Source organism: Dipodomys merriami, unplaced genomic scaffold (genome assembly GCF_024711535.1).
Source record: "Dipodomys merriami isolate MVZ:Mamm:240054 unplaced genomic scaffold, mDipMer1.0.p SCAF_16, whole genome shotgun sequence".
Lineage (NCBI taxonomy): Eukaryota > Metazoa > Chordata > Mammalia > Rodentia > Heteromyidae > Dipodomys > Dipodomys merriami.
In genome coordinates, this window is record NW_027202937.1 from 5,194,319 (window position 1) to 5,217,298 (window position 22,980).

Below are 22,980 nucleotides of genomic sequence, written 5' to 3' on the forward strand. Positions count from 1 at the left end.
AACCTCACACTACTTTTTTATTACTGTAAATGTTGCTGGTTTTTTTTTTTTGCCTTTAAAAAAAAAACAGCTCAATACCTTAACATCAAATGCATTTCTGGACATATTTCAAAGATCTGTACCTTGGGTCTGAGGACCTTTGCCTTAAGTAGCCCCATTGAGGGATTCTTAAAACCTTCAGCCCCAGATGCCTGGTGCTCATATATGGTGGCTTTTTTCTCCTTGTAGACCACTTTCCCCTTTGCCAAGGGCAGTGGTAAAGAGACAGGGATAGCCTAAATGAATTACAGCAATGAGAAGTGTGTTTTGAGTTCCCTGAGGGCCTTGTACAGGAGGGTTAGTTGGTTTTAAAATCTTGTCCAGCTCCAAGTAGTGATAGGAAGACAGGCATGTCCCAAATAGCATACAAATCACTGCTTCTCTTGTAGGCAGCAGGCAGACCTTTGTAAAAAAAAAAAAAAAAAACACAAAAAACAAAGCATATTATCAAGAGTCCTGCTGCTACTCAACAGTTACAAGTTTCTGAGCAAAGGTTGCTGTATGCCTTCCCCAGCAAGTCCTTGGACTTCTCCTTTGTACTCTCCTGTGGTTCCTGGCTGACTTGGTATTCCATTTACTTCTTTCATGTTTTGGTGTGATTTACACAACTGAAAATCTAGATCTACTTTAATTCTGTTGTCTTGAAAAATATATGGCTAGACATTCTGTTATTACTATTTTCTTAAAGCATGAAGTAAAAGATAAGTCAGGTGCAGGATGCTGAGATTGGGAGGATCAAAATCAAAGGCCAGCTTAGGCAAAAAGTTCATGAGACCCCTTCTCAAGTAACAGCTGGGCATGGTGGTGTGCGCTTATTATCCCAGCTAGTAGTAGGCTGAGATGGGGAAGACTGCGGTTCCAGCCTAGCCCAGCCAAAAAATTTGGGGGACCCTGGCTCAAGGGAAGCATACTAACAGCTCAGTTTCATATGTACACTAAAGAAAGAGGTGTATATGTATTATTCAATTAAATCTAACTTAGCAATGAACTTTTCTCTCAACCTGGTTTTTGTTTCCTCCTCTTCTTCCTTTGTTCTTTCTCTTCTCTCCCTTATTAGTATTAGATAAAACCCCTCAATTATTTATCTAAAATATAACATTAATAAAAAGTTTGAAAATCCTCTTTGAAATGATTAATTTTAATTAAAAAAATCTCTGGGAAGCAAAGCAGAGCAAAACAGAAAGTCGTCTCTGAACACTTACTAGTGAGGGAGCTAGAAAAAGTGGCCCTATAAAAGATGTTTAAGAAGAAATAAAGAAGAAGAAATAGTGAGGCTCTTCTACTAAGCTGCCATCATCATTCTGTAGAGTCTCAGTTGGGTCTATAATGAGAGCGAGAGTACTGACACCAACAAAATCTTGGAGGAATTTTAAACATTTAAGCTTTGCCTTTTCAGAGGTCACTCTTGGAAATTACCTATACTGCTACTGTCCATGACTCAAAGTACTATTCTCATTTTATTTGATCAGATTGCCGCATGTTATTGCTCTACCATAAACTGAATTCAGTGATTTTTTTTTTAAGAAAAAGGACACAAAGTATGAAAATTATGTCTTCACAGACTATCAGATGTCTATTCTGAATATCTAGGTGCCGTGTGTGTGTGTGTGTGTGTGTGTGTGTGTGTGTGTGTGTGTGTGTGTGTGTGTGTGTGTGTGTGTGTGTGTGTGTGTGTGTGTGTGTGTGTGTGTGTGTCTCACAGGCAACATCTGCCCGCATCAACCTCTGGGACACTATTTTCTAAACGTGCCGATGAAACAGTATCATCTCTTAAGGGTATTAGGAGTGAGAAACACCAAAAATAAATAGAATGATCTTCGTGGAAGGATGTAGCTTTCATGGTTTATTAATACATGCCTTGCTCCAGAATCAAAGCAGGTGCCAGGGTGGTGAAGAGCCTTCTCTGTCACTGGGCGATTTTGATCAGTAACTCGGGCTTTGTAAAGGGGTTCAGCTCAGTCACAGCCTTTCTTTGGGAGCAAACTAGATCAGATCAAATTCAAAAAAGGTAGTAAAGGATCCTTTCTACCCTCTTTCCTAAGGATAATTGGCCTGTTTCTGTAAGAGTCTAATTTACCCTCAGCAAGAGGCCAAATTGGCCTTAATTGTGTCCTAATTATTTGCTTAAATAGCTAATCTTTACTTCCAGTTCTCCTATCACCTCCTGATATCTGCAGGAGGCTACTTCTGAGCTGCTGCCTAATGTACAAACATCTTTTTAACCCTTTAGACATTCCTGTATAAAGTAGCTTGTTGCTCTGCCACCCTGATTCCTGGTATTCAGCATTTTCTATTACTTCTGCTGAGCTCTTCTCCATAAAGAAAATGCACTTGGCATTATAAATTCATACCACCATTATTGATCTCTCTCAAACATAAGCCTTTGTTTGTAAACCTGAAAGTCTATCTGCCCCCAAACCAAAAGATGAATATGAATTCCACCAATGAAAATCCTATGCAAGAAGCTGAGCCCTGGCATCTGACACCTGTAATCCTAGCTGCTTCAGAGACTGAGATCTGAGTATCAAGGTTTGAAGCCAGCTGTGACATTCATATCTCTAAATAACCAGCAAAAAGCTGGAGCTAGAAGTGTGTCTCAAATGGTACAATGCCAGCTGTGAGCAGGAAAAAAAAGCCAAGCAGGAGGCCTTTAATTCAAGCCCCAGTACCAGCACAAAGAAAACAAAAGCCCACCTACATTAGAGATAGAGGCTAGACTGCAAGTGAGTTTGGGAGTGGGGAATCTAGGAGTGCAGATTACATCTGGACACCTATACCAAGGGACAGAGGACTTACTTCATGTCCAGTAACTTCCCCATACATCTAAGCCTTTCTGTCAACTTTGAGTATTCGTATTCAAATTCTGGGAGTAGGAGGAAAAAGGATTTAGGCACAAGGATGCAGACAAAAGAGAAAACCAGAGCAAGCTGTTAATCTCTCCCAAAGCAGTAAAGTGTTAGGCCACTCATTTCCTGACTTCTGGCCTGCTATCTAAGTGGACAGCTAACCAGAGATGGTGCTGTAGCCCAGGAAAACTCACAGAAGCCTGGAGCCAGTTGCCTACTTCAGGATATCCGCCAGCTTCTCCTCATAATACAGGAAGTTCTCCTGAATGTCCTCCCAGGGCTCAAAGGCCTTTGATTGCCCTTCTTCTTGCTCCACGAAATTCTGCCAGATGTACTCGAAGTCCTGGGGCTTCATGATTCGTAGCTTGCAGCCAGCTTCCTTGAGCTTCTTCAGAGCAGCCTGGATCTCTGGCTCCTCCCACATGAAGAGTCGACCCACCAGGATGAGCAGGCGCAGGTTTTTGGTTTTGCCCAGGGTTTTGATGATGCGATCGGCACAAGCTGCACAGGGGCTGGAGGACACATACCAGGTGACATTGTAGCGCAAGGCGGGGTCGAAGGTCGGCAGGATAGTGTTGAAGAAGGCCTCCTCTGCGTGGGCAGCTGCATGCTCATCTTCTAGGTAGCCTCGAGATGCTTGCACTTGACCTCCCTTGCCCTGGGCCTCTACCACATAGCAGAGGAAGGTCTTGTTCCGCCCGGAACTGTATTCCACATTCCGGAACTGAAACTTAAAGAAGTTGACTGGTAGTCGCTCCCTGTAGAGCAGGAACACAAAGGGTCAGGGAAAAGAAGAGAGACAATGAATTCTTGTTTCCAGGACTAGCCTAGAGTAGGTAGATCTCCAAGACACATGTACTATTACTAAAAATACGCTTTGCCTAAACTCATGTCACTGGTTTAAAAAAAAAAAAAAGGCCAAGGAGAATCCAGAAGCATTTTTGTGGAGGAGGAGAGAGAATTGGGATCGGGGTTTGCGTTCTGTCCACTCTACTAGGAAGGAAACGTCGCAAACACTATTTTCACCATCACCCTCAACAACACATTCCTTCCTCTCCTTCCTTTCCCAGCCTCCTTCCTCCCTCTCTATTTGCTTCTTTTTTTCTTTCTTTCTTTGGCAGTACTGAGGTTTGAACTCAGGGAGTCACACTTGTTAGGTGGGCACTCTACCACTTGAATCATGTCTTAGCTCTTTTTCTTTCAGTTATTTTTCAGGAAAGGTCTCATTCCCCTTCCTTGTCTGTCCATCCATGTCATCCCCTCCTCTTCCCCCCCCCATCCCCCCCCCCCCCCCCCCCCCCCCCCCCCGCCACCAAGGGGCTAGTTGGAGACTGATTATCCTACCTATGCTTTGTGTAGCTGGGATTACAAATGCACCACCATATTGATTTGTTGAGATAGGGTCTCCCTAACTCTTTGTCAGGGTTGATGTTGAGCCACAGTCTTCCCCAGCTCCACTTCCCAAGAGGATTACAGGTGTGAGCTACCATACTCTGCCCCTCTCCTTTCCTTTCTTTTGACAGGTTTTACTTGGTAGTCCAGGCCTCAAACTCAAGATCCTCTTGTCTTGGCTTCCTGAGTGCCTTGATTACCGGAGGATCATGCAGCTCCTGTTCCTGAGTCTTCAGCAAGTGAATCTTTAGCAAAGACTATTGCTTGGGCGTTATACAGGAGACAAAAATGTTGGGACTGAAACCCACCGCAAACTAACTCAGAATGTCTGGAGGTAGTGGGGAGGGTCCCAGGCATCAATATTAAAAAAAAAAAATCTATAAACAGTGTCAGAATGTGGCTTGGTTTGAAACAGTGTTCAAACAGCACATTTACCAAGTAGCAAGCATGATAAATTTCTCATGACAAAGCAACACAAAGATTTTCCAGAGTATTTCATGCTTTCATTTCTCCATTGAGCTCGTATAAGCTGTATTTGGAGCATGGGAAGGCTTATGTCTTTAGTACCTCGCTCTCCTGTTTCTCCAGACTGTCTTTTCCTTCGGGTGACAAGGTTGTCATATCGCCAGTGCCCAAGCCCATGGACTGTGAGAGACCCAGGAGAGGCCCTGGGATAGTGAAGTTCATGTGTAGCACTGAGTTGTTTCAGAATCTTGAGTGGTTTGATTTTTGCTTTCCAGATGCTTCTAACCTAGCAGCTAGAGTCTAGCTGGATGGAGGAAAATGTAAATAAAATAGCCAAGAACATCAGAAGACTGCTAAAAAGTGGACCAGCAGAGTAGAGGACACATGGACCTCCTTGATTCAGGTGGTAGTAAGGAATAGCTCCTCTCCTTTTAATTTTATCTTTTGGTGGTGCTGTGGTTTGAACTGAAGGGCCCCAAAGCTTGCTAAGCTGGTGCTATACCACTTGAACCATACCTCCTGTTCTGCTTTTTGCTGATTATTTGGAGATGCAGTCTAGCAAAGTTTTCTACTTTCCTGCCTGGGCTGGCCTTGAACTGTGATCCTCAGATCTCAGTCACCTGAGTAGCTGGGATTACTGGTGTAAGCCACTGACTCCCAGTATATTTCCTTCTTTTTCCTCAGAAAGGTCATCAGACTCCCTGGGCAGCGGGGGAATCCCTGGGTCCAAAGCTTTGGCTACTTACGGATAAGCAGCAGATGCCAAAGAGCTGAGTAGACTTGAGTCATTTCTCTGCAGGATTCCCTCCTCCTCCATCCATCACCTAATTCACTCCACTCAAGTTTCCATGTCTCTTGCTGTTAAGTCTCCACTATGGAGATGGCTGTGTTTGAGGACCTGGCCCTGGGATCCCTTCAGGTCCTATATTTAGCTCTCTAAGCCCCTCTGTCCCTGGCTAGAGGGGTTTATTATTTACTTAACATTTCAGTGGAGTGGATCACCTGACATTTCCCCTTTCCTCTTCCAATCCTTGAGGGAACTCCATGCGCACTGAGTTCTTCCTAGTTATGCTCACCCCACCAGACCTCTCCTGAGCTCTGCTGCTTATGCCTGGGTTCCTAAAGTGTTTTTTTGCTCTTGAGAAATACACAGCTTGCTTACTTATTTATTTATTTTATTTAGTCAGTCTCTCATGGGGCTTGAATTCAGGGTCTGGGCACTGTCCCTGAGCTCTTTTGCTCAAGGGTAGTGCTGTAGCCCTTTGAGCCACTTCTGGTTTTTGAATGGTTAATTCAAAATCCTGGGCTGGCTTTGAACTGTGATCCTCAGATCTCAGCCTCCTGAGTTGCTGGGATTACAGGCATGAGCCACTGGCACCTGGCTACTTTTTTTTTTTTAAACCTAAGCCCTTTTTTGTTCTTTAAAGCCTTTTGCCAGACTACCCCCGTACCCCAGTCCAATCCAGAGCCCCCTATAGAATGGATTGCCCAATGGAGAATGGAGTGGAGGTATTCAGGGAGTCCAGCAGAAGCAGCAGCCCGCATGGTCCTTCATGTTTCATTCTGGAGCCAAATACCCCTCCCTCTCCCCCGTCCTGCATTGCTTTAACACCACTGAGTGCCGCTTAACCAAGAGCAAGAATTTGACCTGGCTTACAGCCGCAACTGGGCTGGATGATTGTGAGAAGCAGCCTTTCTATAGCCCCTCCCTTGTAGGTTCTGACATTTGTCCCTCCTCCTTTTTCCCTTGGCACCAGAGAAGATCCAGAGAAACCCGAACCCCACGGGAGAGGAGAAAGGTCACCTCTCTATAAATATCTGTTTCTGACCCCGCTGGCCAACAGCCCTAGGAGTCTGTTCTGGCCCTCAGCAGGAACCTCAGGAGAAGAGCTTTCAAGGGGCAAAGGAAAGACAGGAAAGTTTGGCTCCCAGAGTTTCCCTTGAGCTTGGTCCAGAGACTGAGCTTGCTTGGCTTTGCAATGGGCTTCTTGGAAGTTAAAATGAGGTTCTTTGGGCTTCACATAGACCACAACAGACAGGGCCTGGAGAGAAGCCAGGAGAACAGAAGTGGTAGAAGTCTGCAATGTCTGTAAGGAGCTGGACAGCATGGCCATCCTAGGTGATTTTAGGCCAAATAATAGGAGTCATCTAACTTTTTAAAATCATAAGCATTCTTTTCCCCTAGCAACATGACATGCCTAAATATTATATTTACTTTAGCCTTTTATTCTCAACCCCAGCAGATATGTCACTGAAAAAGGTGTGTGTATGTGTGTGTGTGCCTGTGTATATGTGCTTGTGCACACATGTGTGTTACTGTGGTGCTGGTGGAGTGCTCTCCCTCTGTGTCCAGTCCCTTCATCCACAAAACCAACAGCACAGTTCCTCTTCTCCCCCCACATCCTCACCTGTGAACACCTCTATTAGGCATCATTTTCACATATTTTCTTAAAACAAGGCCATTGCTCTGCTTAGACTACCAGTCTACTGGGCATCTCATGAAACGAATAAGGAAGCCCCAAATCCTAATATCTAGCAAAAATTACGAAGACGGGCTGCTTGATGAGAGAGGAGATATATGGTACCTAGTCTTTCTCAGATTTGCATTTACAGATTGGTATTTGCTATGCAAAAACCCATAGTGAAAGGGAGCAACCTGGAGGTCAGTGGCTATGAGATTAAACTTTTGCTCCAAAATAAGCCATAGAGAGGGAAATCTAGTCACAGGCCCCTAAATTTCCATTCATTTCAACTTCCCCTCACTAAACCTGTCAGTGATCTGATTGAAAGAGGTAGAGTTATTGGTTTAATTTGGCTGTTTTCTTTTGCAGATCACTTCCCAGATGCCAAGGAATTATTATAATCAGGGAGAGGAGTGTGGATCAGAATGAGAGGGTTCTAGGGCTAAGGAGGGGGTTCCAAATTTGAAGGACTGGACGGGGTTTTATCCAAGGCAAGTGCGGCATCACCCTCTTCTTAGGAACTGCTCACTCAGCTTTGACTTCCCACCAGCCCTTCCTAGAAGCCAGGGTTGCCAGCTGGGCTGTCTTCCCTTCTGAATGGCATGCCTCCCTTCTCCTGTGTGTCCCTCTGCTTAGTAAAATGCAAGGGCTAAAGCAGTGACCCAAAGATTTCTTCTATCTGTCATTTATTTCTGGCCCATCATTCTGTCTTTGATAGCATGGTCTACAAAAGCATACAGGACACTTCTAGAGACAAAGACAAATATACAAGTAGGTGTGCCGTGCAGGCCTACTCACTGTTTCCTGCGATGGGGAGATGAGATGGGATTTAGCCAACCTCAGAGCCCTAGACATCCACCAAACTTGCTGTAGACTGAGACACCCTTACCAAGAAAATTCTCCTTGTACCAGCATTGCCTGGAACCCCTTAGACTTGCCTGAGTGTAGCTCCACAAGAGGCCCCACTCCCAGTTTATTCTATCATGAGATCTTGCAGAGAGCCTAACACACAACCTGTGCTAAGTCATTAGTTCATTTTTTTTATTCCACTAATATTTATTGAGTACCTATTAGGAGCTGAGTGCTAGAGATAAGGCAGTGAAAAAGACACATTCCTTTCCCCGTGGAGGGTAGAGATACTGGTGGGGGAATCGGGCCAGAGGAGAACAATTTGTATTCAGTAAATATTTGTGAATAGGAAAATCTTCTTTATGGTTTTTTATTTTGTGGTGTTTTGGAGTATGAAAGGCCTAGGATTCATGTCTGCATGCTATCTTTGGGCAAACTACTCATAACTACCTGTCCCTCTAAGGTTTAGATTCCTTATCTGAGAGAAGTACTCCAGCCAATCAGATTTTTAGACAAGTAGACACAGTAAATGAAAGCTAGTCTTGATGGATGGAATGCCTTCTCTAACCCTCAAGTCATAATCTCCAGAGCTCCATAACCTGTCCCTCCTCTACCCTTCCAGGGTAGAAGTTTCTTTTTATTCTCTTCTTCAGTGGCATGCTTGCTAATTGTTTAACAACCAGCTCTCTGAAAGAAAATAAAAATCTCAGATTCCCAGCACTTGCTGATTTCTCTAGTGTATTTCTACTATGGCAATCTCAAGCCAGCAAAATAAGTTGCTTGATACAGATAGGGAATGGATATACACAGCTGGCTTTCAAGCCAATAGGAGCTGTTTCCCCACCCGCATCTCCACCCCCCTTCCTGCCCCCATGGTACTTTGTTAATGTGCTTAGGTCTGCTTTCTGAGTGTCACAACAAGCAGAGTTGTGACTCCTCTTCCTACCAGGTACCTCCCCCCCCCCCCATATTAGATGTGCTCCTCTGCTAGCTTTAGCCCCAATATGCAGGGAGCTTGGCTAGGAATGGAGTCGCCTTGCTGATCCCTTATATTCCAGAGCATGTGGAGACAGAGGAGAGGAAAGCTGTCTCCTCTCCCTCAGCCGGCACAGACATAGCTGTACCTCGGGGCTATTTTAAGCTTCTGTTTACCCAGAGGGGCCCAGGAAACAGATTTCCCAGCTGTTCCCTGTGGCCAGGAAACACTCAAGGTTCTGCCTCCCACCTGAATTGGGCTCAGAACTCACTGGGAAATCTGCCCTCTGAGCCTTGGATCCTGGGCAGCCCTCAGCCTTCACTATCTTGTAGGTGGAGCTAAGAGGAGAAGAACCTTGGGACTCAGGAAGGACCTGCCACTTCCTGGTGCTTTGGTCTTGGACCTGTCAGCTGAAGTCTTCATGAGTCTCAGTTTCCTTTTTTTGTAAAATGGAAAGTATTGAGTCTTAGGAAGTATTAATCCATTAGTCTCATGGAAAGTATTAATCTCCCTTTTCCAGCATTGCGCCAAGGTGGGGGACTGTGGGGGGAAAATGAGCTCATTCACTTAAAGTATGTTGTGATTAGAAAGCCTGGGACAAAAGTTATATCAGAGGATCTAACCCTTCAGGACTTGCTGCCCTGGGAACTCAAAGCATGTTCGCTGAACGAAATAGTCTAACTTTGTACTGGCCCCTGTTCTGGGGAAGATCACAGCGCTGCGTGGAGTTATGTCTACACGTGTGTGACCAAGGACAGCATGGTCCAGAGTGCTCAGGTCTTAGAGAAAGGATCACTTTCCACAGGCAGCCACTGGAACTGCTCCTGGCCTGGTTGCCCTAGGCTTTCCCTGTGTCTATATTCGTCTGTGCCCAGCTGCACCCTTAATCTCAGGATGAGGGTGGGATGAGGGGAGAGTGCATGGGCAAATGGAAGTTTGGAGGCTACTCAAGCCTCAGGAATGAGGCTGCGTTCTCCTGTAGACTCTTAATAAATATCTGAGCAGGAAGGGATCTTGGGTACCAACCAATGTAGCTTCCGCATTTCAAATTTTAAAATGGTAAAAATGGAGGCCAAGCCTGGGAATTCACTTGTCCAGCCCCACACAGTAAGTCCAAATGACTTCCCAGGGCTGCTTCTCTCCTCAGGAGCATCATATCTCCATTCTTCCTGAATTTTCTCTTAGTGTGATAAGCTCTCTTCCTGTGCACATTGCTGGAGATCCCCAGGAAAGCCCAAGGCTCAGGGAAGAACTGTGGCCTCTTATATTCCCTTCTGGTCATCTGTTTAGGAATATCGCAGGGAAAAGGAAGATGACTGGTTGGTTTTATTCCTGGAGAGGGCATGATCTAATGCCTTTTCCATAGCCATGACTCTCTTTCTCAGGCTTCAGTTCTATAGGCTGTGGCTGAGCTCATGGGAATGTTTCTTTGTCCATAGCCTCTGTGCTGTGATCAGGGTGGGGGTGGATGGATGGAGCAGACAGACCAAGGGGAAGTAGGGAGGCTCAGCAAAGATTCAGTAAGGTTGAAACTGCTCACTTGGCCTTCAGGAAAGACAGATCTGTCTTCTGTGTTTGAGAATTTTCTATCCCAGAGAGAAAATAGTAGAGACAGATACACAGAGGAGAAACCCGCTCAGAAGTAGAGCAGAGAGAGTAGCTGACTTTGACTGGGGCCAGCCTTACCAACCCCTCAGGGACTGAACTACCCAGAGGGGATAAGTGAGTCCCTAGGTTTAAAGGCCTGCGAAGCAGTATCCTTCTCTGGGCTTTGCCTCTAGGGAGCTCCTCCTACTGCTTTCCCATTAGAGAGCCTAAGAATCTAGCAGAAATGTGCTGTTTCCCCGGAGACACAGGTGTATTCTTATGGCCGCAGGGTGGGTGGAGGGGCAAGGGGTGGAGAGGGGGTGACCTCTACTTCTATTGTAAACTACCCAGGCCTGCTCCAAGCCCTTGCTTTCCTGGGGAGCGGCCCACCCACACGAGAGTCTCACCCGCTGATGATCTCAAAGGGTGGCAGATCAATGAGTTCCTTCAGCTTCTCGGGGTGTTCGGCGAGGTCCTCCAGGTCCTCCCCATTTTGGGAGGTTGGCTCCGGGGCAGCGGCAGCGGCAGCAGCGGCCTCTTCTTTCTGGGCCATGGAGAGGCTGTGGCTCAGAAGTCACAGAGAGAGGAGAGGCTGTGGGCCTGGCCAGGGCTGGGCGGCAGACTCCCAAGCAGCTGTCAGCAGCTGAGTCTGGCTGGGGATGACAGAAAGAGGAGCTGCAGGGCAGGCTTTGTGCTTGTACCCCCGCAGCCCCAGGCTTTATAGCCAGGGCCTCCTGCCCCTCCTCCCCTAAGCCCTCTCCCTCTATCTTATTTTAATTGAGTGACGGCAGATGCCAGAGTGGGGGAATGGAAACTCTGGCCATGAATCCCCTATTTATCAGTGGGCAAAGACAGGAAACTGGCAGGTTGGAATCCTGGGCCTGGTCCTCCCTGCCTCTCCCTCTTCTCTCACACTGCATTCTTCCCTGGGTTCTGATCCAACTTTTCCAGCTCCATGGGAATCCCGTGGAAGGGGCTGTGGAGTCATCCCAAGATTCAGGGGAGAAGCCATCTCAGAGTTGTAAGCAGGAGGAGGCCTGTATTGAAAGAAGGGTGGTGGTTGCAAAGAAACCTGGGTCATTTCCACTGGAAGGAAAACTGGAGTTGGGAAAGGAAAGCTCTGGGAGGGATCAAGTGAAAACCAAGGATTTAGGGAGGAGAGTATGTGTTGTGACTGACTAACCTATGACATACCCATGATGCAATGCCAATTGACAACCCACGATGACAGAAGCTGTCATTCACTGAGCTTCAAGATTTTTAAGTAGGCTAGGCAAGAAGTTCAGTGCAATACCTGTGAAAGCGGCCTTCATGCACTCTACAACCCTGGAAGGCCATGGGCACTCCCCCTCCTGTTACATGTGGGAGACTGAGGCTCACAGAAGGAGTAAGGGCCTCGCCTAGGGTTCATACAGTTCATAAACAACATAGGATATTTTATTCCAAAGGGCAAATATGTCAGCCTCCAAGCTTTGTTCTCTCTCAGTGAATTCTGTTCTCATGTAAGATAATTTGTTGAGCATCTACTCTTGGCCAGGTGCTGTTTAAGAATTGAGCCTGCAGCAAAGAACAAAGCAAATGGAAGTCCCGGCCCTCATCATGGAGCTTGGAGGAGTTGGATGATGAATAAAGCTAAATAAAATAGATGGTCTGTTTGTTTGCTTTTTTGGGTTTTTTGGGTCCGGTCATGGGGCCTGAACTCTGGGCCTGGGTGCTGTCCCTCAGCTCTTCAGCTCAAGGCTAGAGCTCTACCACTTGAGCCACAGCGCCACTTCCGGCTTTTTTCTTTTTGCTTATGTGGTGCTGAGGAATCGAACCCAGGGCCTCTGGCATGCGCTCTACCATGGAGTCACCTTCCCAGCCCCTAGATGGTTTGTTTGCTGTGGCTAAGTGCTAAAAAAATAAAAGCAAGGTAGGGAAACAAAGAGTGACAAGAGGGGGAGATAACATTTTTTTATAGGAAAGTTCTTTGAAAAGGAGACAGTGGAGAAAAGATGGAAGAAGGCAGGGGAACGAGTCATGTAGCCAAGGGCCCAAAGCCCTGAGCTAGGAGCATTGCTGGTAGAATTAGCAAGGCTACCTAGGAGAGGAGGCCAGAGAGAGAACTCAAGCTAAAGAGGCTGGGGTCCTATGGACTCTTCTTAAGACCAAGGTTTTCTCTGTATGAAGGGAAGTCATTTGGCTCTGGACAGATGAGACAGAGTTCCACTTCTATTTCTTCAGGACCATCCTAGCTTCTGGCTTGAACTTGAATAAAAGCAGGGAATAGGAGACACAGAGGGACTGCAGTTTGAAGCCAGCTGAAACTAGATGATGGAGCGGGTTTGGAGTAGGGTGTCACTGAGCTAGCAGATACAGGTTAGATAGTTTCTATAGCATTCATGGTATGCTTAGCAGGGGCCACACCTCTTCGTGTTTGGGGCAGTGTAAACACTCTGGGACATTCTCAGGGACACAGAAAGGAGGGTCAGGGTTACCTTCGGGTTGAAAATGAGGAACTTAGGATCATTGAAGAACAGGTCTGAAAACGACTCTGACTAGGGGTTAGATGCTGTGACTAGGGAACAGGAGTTGGGTTGTTTGAGTCATTTGGAACTCTTTCTACCAACGAGTTGTGGGCAGCACAGCACATGCTTACTGTAGCTGGTGCCCAGCATTTTGGTTTGCCCAGGATGCTTTTGGCATCTCCCTATAGTTCAGGTACAATCACTAACAGTTCCCCTTTCACACCTGAATGTATTCCAGTTGGATAATAAATCACACCCTACCTGTTAGACTTATTACCAAACCTATTCTTGCTCAGAGATTATTTTCTCAAACATCTTCCCTGGGGAATGAAGCAAGGGTTAGAGGTAATAGTGCTTATGTCCACAATGAAAAGGCAGGAACAGCTGATGAACAGCACGGAATGTTTATTATGACACATACATAGAGAATTTAAATTCCATTCTTTTATGGAATCAACATTTACTGTGGGCTCCTCGGTGCCAGGTGCTGTAGTAAATACTAAGAATGCAGAGACGAATAAGTGGAGCTCCAAGGCTTTATCACAATTGGGGCATCCATCAGGCACTCAGGCATGCCTTGTCTCATTGAACCCTCACACTAGGCTCTCTTGGTGTGAATTATTGGCCTCATTTTGCAAGTCAGGGACCTGAGGCTTAGAAAGGAGAAATGATTGGTATTAAGATCAACAAGGATTTGAGTCCTGATCTTCTGAGATCATGTCCAGTCTGATTTCTAGGCCTGCACCCAGACAGATCTGGTTCCACATCTCTAATGCATTCTAAGTAGGAGCCCCTCTTCTACTTCGCAATTTGGACCAACCAAGGGAGAGCAAAATGTTTCCAGGAGGATATATCCAATCAGTTCACTGGTCCTCCAGGGGAGAGGCTCCCTTAGGAAAAGAACTTCCATTTGGACTCTCACATAATCCTGATCAGGAGAGGAAGATGTTTCAGTGCCACTTCAGGCCCTGATTCACTGTGTGATCTTGGCCAAATCATTCCCCGTCTCTGGGTGAATTGACCAAAAGCTTCCCCTTGTTTGTCTCCTATGATGCAGGCCTACTTGTAAATGGCTCTCTATCAAGGATGGTCAAAGGGAGGAAAGGGAAGATGCGGGGTAGATGGGGACAGGGTGAAGAGGAACCATATGGCCTGTATGGTGCAGAGGTGCCCCAGAGGGGCCCCTCATTCGTACCACATCCTTAGGAAATTTTCCCTTGGACCTTTGGGAGCGTGTTCAGAGCCTGCCCCCAGACTGATGATGGACAGCTTCCTTTTCCACTCCTCCTTTTCCATTGCTCTCACCCCAACTGCCATCCATGGAGGCCCGCTGACCTGCTCTGGCTATTTATGGCACCTCCCAGAGTCCTGAATTCCTGGCTGCCCCCTGGCGCTCCATTCCAAGTCAGAATAGTTCCCCACAAAGGGCCCCAGAGTGCAGCAGCTAATCTAGAGGATCAGGAGCCAGGAGCTACCCTGCAGCTCTCTTTTTAGGGCTGGCACACTAGCTTCTCCTTCCTATATTAACCCTTTTGGGGAAGGTTCTGCCAGTCCTCCCCACTGCACAGGAACTGGACATTTTGTTTAAAGCCACACAAAGAGTCAGTGGGGAACCAGGACTTGAGCTCAGCTCCTTCTTAGCCTCTACGTTCCAGGCTTTTCCCTGTCTAGAGGTCAGTAACATGGAGAACTGACATTAACATGTCCTGGTTGCCAGCCTGATGTTACCCTAAGTGCCTCCAGATAAATTCATTTACTCTTCACTAAGATATCCTATTATGCTGCTCATTTTACTGGTGAAGAAATAGACCCAGAAATTGAATGACTGGCCTAAGGTAGTTCTGCTAGAGAAGACACAGCTCTTGATTTCCAGAGTTATGCTTTTATAATATTTTTTCCAGTCCTGGAACTTGAAATCAGGGCCTGGGCACTGTCCCTGAGCTTTTGTGTTCAAGGCTAGCACTCTACCACTTGGGCCACAGCGCCACATTTGGTATTCTGGTGGTTAATCTGGAGGTAAGAGTCTCACGGATTTTTCTACTCAGGCTGGCTTCAAACTGTGATTCTCAGATCTCAGTGTCCTGAGTAGCTAGGATGACAGGCGTGAGCCACCAGTGCATAGCTAGAGTCATGCTTTTAGCCTCCACTGGTCACTCCCTCTGCTACCAGGCCCTTTGAACTGAGAGAAGGGGATGAGATGGGAAGCTGGAGAGTGTGGGAGTTCTTGCAGGGAGAGTGGGCTCTGAGAAGTACTGATCCAAAGGGGGGGTATGTGTTTCTGTGTTGGGAATAACTTACACTGGCTGGGCGCCAGTGGCTCACGCCTGTAATCCTAGCTACTCAGGAGGCTGAGATCTGAGGATCACAGTTCAAAGCCAATCTGGGGCAGGAACAGCCGAGATACACTTATTTCCAATTAACTACCAGAAAACCGGAAGTGGCACTGTGGCTTAAATGGTAGAGTGTTCCCCATGAGCTGAAGAGCTTAGGGACAGTGCCCAGGCCCAGAGTTCAAGCCCCACAACAGGAAAAAAAAAAAAAAGACCCTACAACTGGTGCTGGCCAGAAGGTTTGTTTCTTTAACCCCTTCCTCCTGTAGAAGTCTTGAGACAAACTGTATCTTGTCCCATTTTCCAGGACCATCTGGGAAAGCATTCAGAGGTTCTCCTGGTGGCTGAGGAGGAAGGGACAAGGTCTCGCATGACTGCTCTTATTGCGTCTTGGCAGCATGCAGGGCTGTCCTCTCTGTGAAGGGATCAGAAAGGCCAGGAGAAAACAGAAGCCTCACCAGGGGAAAGTTTAAATTCTCACTCTGTGAAAGAAGATACCTTTGGAGCGTGTTGATGGAGTGGGTGCTTTATGTGCAGGACAGCTGGGACCCCAACAACACGTTGCCCAGAGACCCAGCCCAGGCGTGCTACTCCTCTGGTCACTACTGAGACGAGGTACACAAACAACAGTCATGGCACCAGACACCCTCTGGCGGGCAGGAGTCTGCCCTCTCTGGCGACTACTCTGTTGACATAAACAGAAGGTGTCCAGGGCTTTGAGTGGCCTCCTCTGGGGATGGGAGAGAGGGCCCCAGGGTCTTTCAGAGTCTGATGCTGGGAGAAGGCATCCAAATCACAGGGCAGACCAGGGTTTTCAGCCTCCTTCTGCACCGGGCACAATGCTTGCCTTACCTTTGGGACACGCTGCCCTGGGTAAATGGTGACACCCAGGACTTCAGTCCTGGTCACCATAGTCTTCCGTTTGAGCAGCCATTCACAGCACCACCCAGTTTCCTTGGCATTGCCTGGCTGGAGTCTTTGGGGAAGGTGATCTGATAAGAATCGTGCCCATTAGGGTGACTAATAGTATTTCTCCTTGCAGGTGTGTTTGTAAGGCCAATCGGTGTACTGGGACAAAAACTATAAACTCAACAATCAAGTTTTGATAGATGAGAAAAGTTTTTGCGTGTGTGCAGGTGGGAGAGAGTGGAGGCTTTTTTGGTGCTCATCTGACACAGAATATTTCTCAGTGGGTTAGGGGAGCTCAGGGACATAGACACTAGACAGTGATTGAGGCCACCAGGAAATGACCAAGATGACTTCTGGCTTGCATGAGAGAGGAGGGGATATGAACGTGTGAAGGTGAGGGTTTTTTTTTTTAAGTTGTCTTTTTCCAATTCTATCTCCCCATAGAAAATATGCTCAGAGCAGAAACTGCCCCTCAGAAGCTCTAGGTATAACAAGAACCCAAGAAGCTGGAATTGTGACATGGGTGACTTATCTCCCAGCTCAACTCAGTGAGACCCACAGTTGAGTCTACACATATTTCTTGGCTATTGTTCTATCCTCTCTGTTATGGTCTGAATATGAAATGCCCCCAACAGGCTCATTGTTCAACCTTTTGTCCCCAAAGGGCAGTGCCAATTTGGGAGGTCTGGGAAACTTTAGGAGGGTAGCTCTTAGCTGGAGGAAGGGGGATAATGACATCAAGGCTTGTGAAGGTTCTACCTAATCTCTGGTCCCTTCCTGTGTCTCTGCTTCCTGTTCACCATGAGGTAAAGAAGCTCTTCCACCACATGCCGCCATGGTGTTCTGCCCAAGTGTATGAGACCAAACAACCATGCACTGAACCATGTGAAACAGTGAGCAAAATAAATCTTTCTTCTCTTAAGTTGTTCTCTCAAGTATTGCTGTCACAGTGAGGAGAAAGCTAATATATGCTCTATAAATTATAGCATCGCTCTGGGGAAGGCAGACACAGAATGGCTGTCTCCAGTTTTAGCCTAAACTGTAAATAAATCCATTTTTTCCTTTTTTATATATGTTGTCATTTTCTCTCAGGGCAGATGAGCAGCCAGAACTCAGAGCCAGTTTTTTGGTTTTTTTTTTTTGGCAGGAACTCTAGTGACAAAGTGTCCTCAAAGCTAGAGAGGTAAAGGGTTTATGGAGCAGGTCTGTTTGGGTTGTCTTTACCTGAGGATAAAAGAGGAAAGTTGAGATGTGAGTGAGTCTTCAACAAAGCCAGGTTTGGGGGTGAGGAACTTGTGAGCTACTAATGATGATCAATGGTAACATTCTTAAAAAGAAGGGTCTTTTGCTGTTTTTCTGGAACTACAGAAAAGGGGAATTCTGGGAAGGCTCTGAAACTTGGCTTAAGGCAGAGGAAGTTCCCAGTGACAAAGTGGATAGGAAGAAAAAAGACCTCAGAGCCTGACATCATTGAAGTGGCTTCTGGGCATCTTTGATAACATGGGCTGTACCAGCGGGGAGGTTGGAAGAGTCAGAAATGCACAGAAACAAAACAAAACAAAAACCATTTCTCTACCTCCTTCCAGGCCAGCTGACCATCCTCTGATCACTGGACATATCAGTTGCTATCAGATCTCACCCCTCCATGGTTCCAGTCCATCCTGGGCTGGCTCTGTTGCTGTGAGCCCATGGGGAGGAAAAGAATCATGGCAGCCAGAGCATGTGATATAGGAAGTGTCTCTTACCTCATGCAGCCAGGAAGCAGGGAAGGGGGGGGGCGGACAAGATGTACCCTTCAGAGCATATTATTAGTGATGGACTTCCTCCACATACGCCAGCCTCCTAACAGCCCATTCGCTTTGACTCCATCATTTTGTTAACCTGCTGATGAGGTTAGTTTCCTCAATGTCCAGTCACCTCTGAATACTGCTGTATTGCTAAGAGCCTGCAGCTCATGCCTGTGATCCTAAGCTACTTAGGAGGCTGAGATCTGAGGACCCCGATTTGAAGCCACGTAAAAACCAAACCAAACCCGTGAGTGTTTAAGGGACATTTGATGTCCAAACCATGAGTCTGGCTTCCAGGCCAGAATGGCAAACCGTTGTACTGTCTTTATTTCCCAAGATGGCCTGACTCCCTGCCCCTGGAGTGGGGCTGGAGCCCATTCAGTGAGAGCCTCAGAAGGTCCCTGTGCTCCCTGCCCCCTTTTGAGAAGCGGAGTCCTACAACAGCAGTTTGTCCACTGGCTTCAGATGAGGATCAGGAGAAGTTTCTAAAACTATCAGAGACCTTCCCTCCTTTTCTACTTGATCCTATAGGGATGGTGTCATTTTATTTTATGTTTTGAAGTGTGACAACATGCTCATGTATACTTTCATTCAATCAATCACAAGTATGTAAGTACCTACTCTGTGCCCTGCCCTGCCCTGTGGCTCAAGGTACAAAAGTAGGTGGGACCCCGTGTTTGTTCTCCTGGGGTGCTTGTGACCTGCCCTCTGGGTGGAGCTGCCCCTAGCAGAGGATGAGAGGCTACAGTGCCCTCTTGGCTGGGTGAGCTGAGGACTGGACCTGGCTGTTCCCTTATCAAGCGAGGCTGTCTGGCTGGCCTCTCCTTTGTGACACCTTGAGTCCCCATCTGTAAAGGCTCCGTTTGTCTTGGCTCCCAACCCACAGTGTGTCATAGCGAAACAGGCTCCAAAGTGATACGTGCCAAGAGCCCAGGCACTTCAGTGAGCTGCTGATGGGCGTGCGAGGGAGCTCATTGAATCTGAAGATGCCAGGAGCCCATCCCTAAAGTTCTGATGTAGCAGGTCTCAAGTGAGACCCCAGTTTAAAAAAAAAAAGTCCAAAATGAGCTCTGGTACTCAGCTATAATCTTCAGCCCTGGCCATACCTGAAGACGTCCTGGGGTAGTCTATCAATCAGCTGCTCAGGTCTCACCTTGAGAGTCTGATCAGTAGATTAAAAGCTCCTCCATGACCTCACCTTATTTCTGGTAGAGGACAACCCCTCCCATAAACTGCCAGGCATCTGGGCCTTCCCGAAGTTCTTGTTTTGGAGTTGGGGGGGGGGTGGGTAGCCCCTAAGGCAGCCACTCATGGTCATGTTCATTGCTTTGAAGCATGAAGCAGAAGGTGAGCAGAAGAAAATAAGAGGAGGTAACAATTGAAAAAAAGCCACTGAGGTTTAGAAAAGAGAGACATGAGAAAAGGCTGGATGAGAAGTTCCTGCTGAATTTCACCACTCAGAACCCTTTCCCAGCCCTTCATAAATATGAATTTGTAATTGATATACATTATTGAAAGCATAAAAATACAGGTAAAAAATTCTAATTTCATGGATCAGAGATAATCACGCAAGGTCTTAGCATGAGACATAGAATAGATTGTTCAGTCATGTGATATGTATGATGTAAAATACATAACGATACACTATATGTTGTATCAGGCCTAACCTTAATTTGTGACATTAGTTATTTCTTTAATTTTAGTTTTCTGGTTTTTTTGTTTGTTTGTTTGCTTTTTGTTTTGGTCAGTCGTGGGGCCTGAACTCTAGGCCTTGGTGCTGTCCTTCAGTTCTTCAGCTCAAAGCTAATGCCTTACCACTTGAGCCACAGAGCCGGCTTTTTCTGCTTATGTGGTGCTGAGCAATTGAACCCAGGGCCTCTTGCATGTGAGGCAAGCACTCTACCACTGACTGGACCACCTTCCCAACCCTAGTTTTCCGTTTTTATGCAACCCTCAAGTGGACTTTGTTTCTCTGATAATCTAAGTGCTGAGCGGTTGTCTGGGTATGGGAGAACGTATGAATGGAGTGAGACAGTGGCCACGTCTGCTGCCTGTGTTCCCACGTCGGCTCACCTGTGCCCACTCTGTCCCCTGGATGCCACATACCCAAATGAACGCGCCGCATCAGACCCCCAAAACCATCAAGAGGATTTTATTTTTTAAGTGTCAAACAAAGTGTCTGCCCCTTTCCCATGTCTGTGAATTCTAAAGAGAAAGGGTATTTCGGGGGTACTCAGGAAGGCATCCTGCCCTCATCCCCCCACCTCCCCAGCTGTCCTCCCTCCTCTCCATCCCCTGGGCCTCAGTTACCCTTCTCTGTGGGCTGAGGCTGGTGTGAGTGACACAGGCTGTCCCTCCAGAGGTGGTAGGTGATGGCGGTGGTCACAGTCAGCCAGGCCAGGTAGGGCAGCAGGAGCAGAGCAGCCAGCTTGTTGATGGGGTGCCAGATGCACACCGTGCTCACCACCAGCCCAAACAGCAGCAGCAGGTACATCAGTGCCTGGGCAGGGATCATGGAGGGGGAGGGGTCAGCATGTGGCTCCAAGAGCCAGGCTACCTTCTCCCTGTGGTACCCTGATCCAATAAGCAAAGTCCCTCAGATGCTGCATACCATCTGCCAACCTGTGAACTTCCCGCACCTGATCTGAACTGTCTGCCTGGTGATTTCCTTTTCCGTTCCCTCCATTGCTGAGCACCCTGTGCCTTACCTGACCAGAGTTGTCAGCTGACAAGAAGAGCATCAGGACAATCCAGCTGACGATGAGCTGTAGAGCATAGAGGCCAAGGGGCAGCGCCAGGGGCCACTGGAAGCCCCCTCCCAGGTCCTTCCACACCAGGTAGGAGGCATAGCTGCAGAGAGACGATGGCACAACGCTAGCAGGAGGGGTTTCCATGGCGCCTGGAGGAGCCTGTGGGTATAAGGTCCCTTGGTTGCCAGGAGGGACCCTCATGGCCTGAAACGTATCATGATTTGAGGGCTGGGGAGCGGGAGGCGGATGCGGGGGGGAAGCTTGTGGGAAGAGTTGAGCATGGTGGTGATGCTGGAGACTCAGAGACAGTAGAAGAAGAGATGGGCGGGGGAATGCAGTCCTGGGTAGGCAGAGGGTTTTTGTCTGTGGGATCCACCCAAAGAAGTAGGATGGGGGTACCATCCCTTTGGAGGCCAAGGGGACTTGCTCCCACCCCAGCGGTTACCTGGGCCTTGTGCTCACCCCATGACTGAGTAGATGGCTGTCCACACGAGCACGATGACCTTGTGAGGCGGGCACCAGGGCAGCTTCTTGGGGACCTCACACCATCCAGACATCTGGTTTTGAGTGACTGTCCAGATCAAGATGGGCCCCAGGTGGGGCAGGCCCACAAAGATGGGCCCTTGAGGCCGCATTCACCTCAAGGAGGCAAAATCTGGGGAGGCAGAGAGCATACTAATGAGGAGCTTTCCCTCAGTCCTTTCCCTGGGTCTCTCTGTCTCGCTCTTCCTCCTAACCTGCTGCTCTTCCCTGGCCAGCACCCCTCACTGGGGTCTGGTCATGGAGCTCCTGCCCTGCCCCTTGGGCCAAACTCAACCCTTACCTCTGGCCTAGCTACCCATATCATGCCCATTTTTCTGGCTTCCATGGACTTAGTTTCTGACCCCTCATTTGGATACTATCACCTACTGGTAGCTGCTTCTGAGTGAAGGGCTTTCCTCCCTCTACGGGGATCTAAGTCCAAGGGGTCAGGTCCACACCTGATCATCTTTAACCTCCCATAGTGGACAGCACTTGGCCAGGTCCACAGCAGACACTGAGGACCATTGTCTTTCCTAAACTGACAGCTACCATCCTAGAAAGACTATGTTCTGAAGGTAGGAGCCAGAGAGATTCTTGGGACCATTCCCAGTCCCCAACGGGCCTGCTCATCTGCCCTGGCTTATCTCACTAGACCAGACTGAGACACTCTAGGGCCCACCCAGCCTGATCTCTTGCCCAAATTCAGAGGCAGCCCCAATGGATACTTCTCTGAAGCCTTAACTCTGGTCTGATCCTGAAATGAGGTTCCACATGCAGCTCTCCATTTGTAGAGTGGAAGGCTGCAGACACAAATGTCTAGGTTTCTAGACATTTGTAATTCTCAAGGAAATAACTGGTCTTTGGTCATGCCGTGGTCATTTGTGTATTGCATTTGCTGCATGTGGGGCAAGGTAGACCCTTCTCAGCCCAGGCCCCCAGCCAATACCAATTCTTGCTTAGCTCATGATATTTTGGGCCTACTTTCCACATGATAGATGGGATATGAAGGAAAATAGCTGATCATTTTCAGTGTGCTAAAGTGATGGTCTAATCCATTTTTTTTTTCTGTCAGGGGTGCAGGTTACTTGTCCTGGGGGCTCCTGGGACAGGACTGAGTCTAGACTTCTTTCTGTTTGTGTCTCTCTGCTCCTCACTGTCCATTTACTCAGTTTACCTTCCTACCTCTCTCACTCAGGCTTTCCTGTTTATCTAGTGATGCTGGCCCTCATGATGGCCTTCACCTTCTTTTCTCCTGTCACCCAGTACTCCCATGCCTCCTTGTTCCCAGGCCTTACCGCTCTTTCCTCAGGCAGCACAACGTCTAGGTTGGGTGTCTGATGATACTTGATGTGTGCAAGACAGAGGGGGGAAAAGGAGGGAGGGATAGGGCGAAGGGTGGAGCAAGCTGCCCAGCTCTCTGCCTTCCTCAGATGGGGAGTGCTGCTTGTGTGCTAGCAAAGAGTTCCTCTCAGCAGGGGTGTCCTCCTTGCCCTTCCCTTATCTCCTAGATCCTTCCTTCTCTCTCTCTGTGTATGTGTGTGTGTGTGTGTGTGTGTGTG

At 47.6% G+C, this 22,980-nt stretch overlaps 2 protein-coding genes across 3 annotated transcripts; both read right to left on the reverse strand.

Moving 5' to 3' along the window:
- On the reverse strand, positions 1-11,304 carry Apobec2 (apolipoprotein B mRNA editing enzyme catalytic subunit 2). The gene is made up of 3 exons (XM_070023818.1): positions 11,024-11,304; positions 3,080-3,643; positions 1-441 (listed from the first exon to the last, which is right to left on the reverse strand). Exons 1-2 carry the CDS (start codon positions 11,167-11,169, stop codon positions 3,100-3,102), a joined length of 690 nt encoding a protein of 229 aa, XP_069879919.1. The 5' UTR covers positions 11,170-11,304; the 3' UTR covers positions 1-441; positions 3,080-3,099.
- Positions 11,305-20,319: 9,015 nt separating this feature from the next.
- Tspo2 (translocator protein 2) lies at positions 20,320-22,803 on the reverse strand. Of its 2 annotated transcripts, none has more exons than XM_070023358.1 (4): positions 22,717-22,803; positions 21,362-21,554; positions 20,858-20,999; positions 20,320-20,649 (listed from the first exon to the last, which is right to left on the reverse strand). In XM_070023358.1, the coding sequence occupies exons 2-4, from the start codon at positions 21,532-21,534 to the stop codon at positions 20,452-20,454; spliced, it is 513 nt and encodes a 170-aa protein (XP_069879459.1). In that variant the 5' UTR covers positions 21,535-21,554; positions 22,717-22,803; the 3' UTR covers positions 20,320-20,451. The 2 variants fall into 2 exon arrangements, with proteins under 2 accessions (XP_069879459.1, XP_069879460.1); XM_070023359.1 differs by lacking the exon at positions 22,717-22,803 and adding an exon at positions 21,809-21,830.
- Between the last annotated feature and the right edge of the window lie 177 nt (positions 22,804-22,980).

What these genes read in the sequence shown, in the direction of transcription:
- Apobec2 (XM_070023818.1), bottom strand. Translation starts at nt 11,169, where the DNA reads ATGGCCCAGAAAGAAGAGGCCGCTGCTGCCGCTGCCGCTGCCCCGGAG. An exon ending in CCCTTTGAGATCATCAGCGG is followed by an intron (nt 3,644 to 11,023) that starts GTGAGACTCTCG and finishes CCTGCTCTACAG; the next exon opens with GGAGCGACTACCAGTCAACT.
- Tspo2 (XM_070023358.1), bottom strand. Translation starts at nt 21,534, where the DNA reads ATGCGGCCTCAAGGGCCCATCTTTGTGGGCCTGCCCCACCTGGGGCCC. An exon ending in GCCATCTACTCAGTCATGGG is followed by an intron (nt 21,000 to 21,361) that starts GTGAGCACAAGG and finishes GTCTCTCTGCAG; the next exon opens with CTATGCCTCCTACCTGGTGT. An exon ending in CAGCTGACAACTCTGGTCAG is followed by an intron (nt 20,650 to 20,857) that starts GTAAGGCACAGG and finishes ATCCCTGCCCAG; the next exon opens with GCACTGATGTACCTGCTGCT.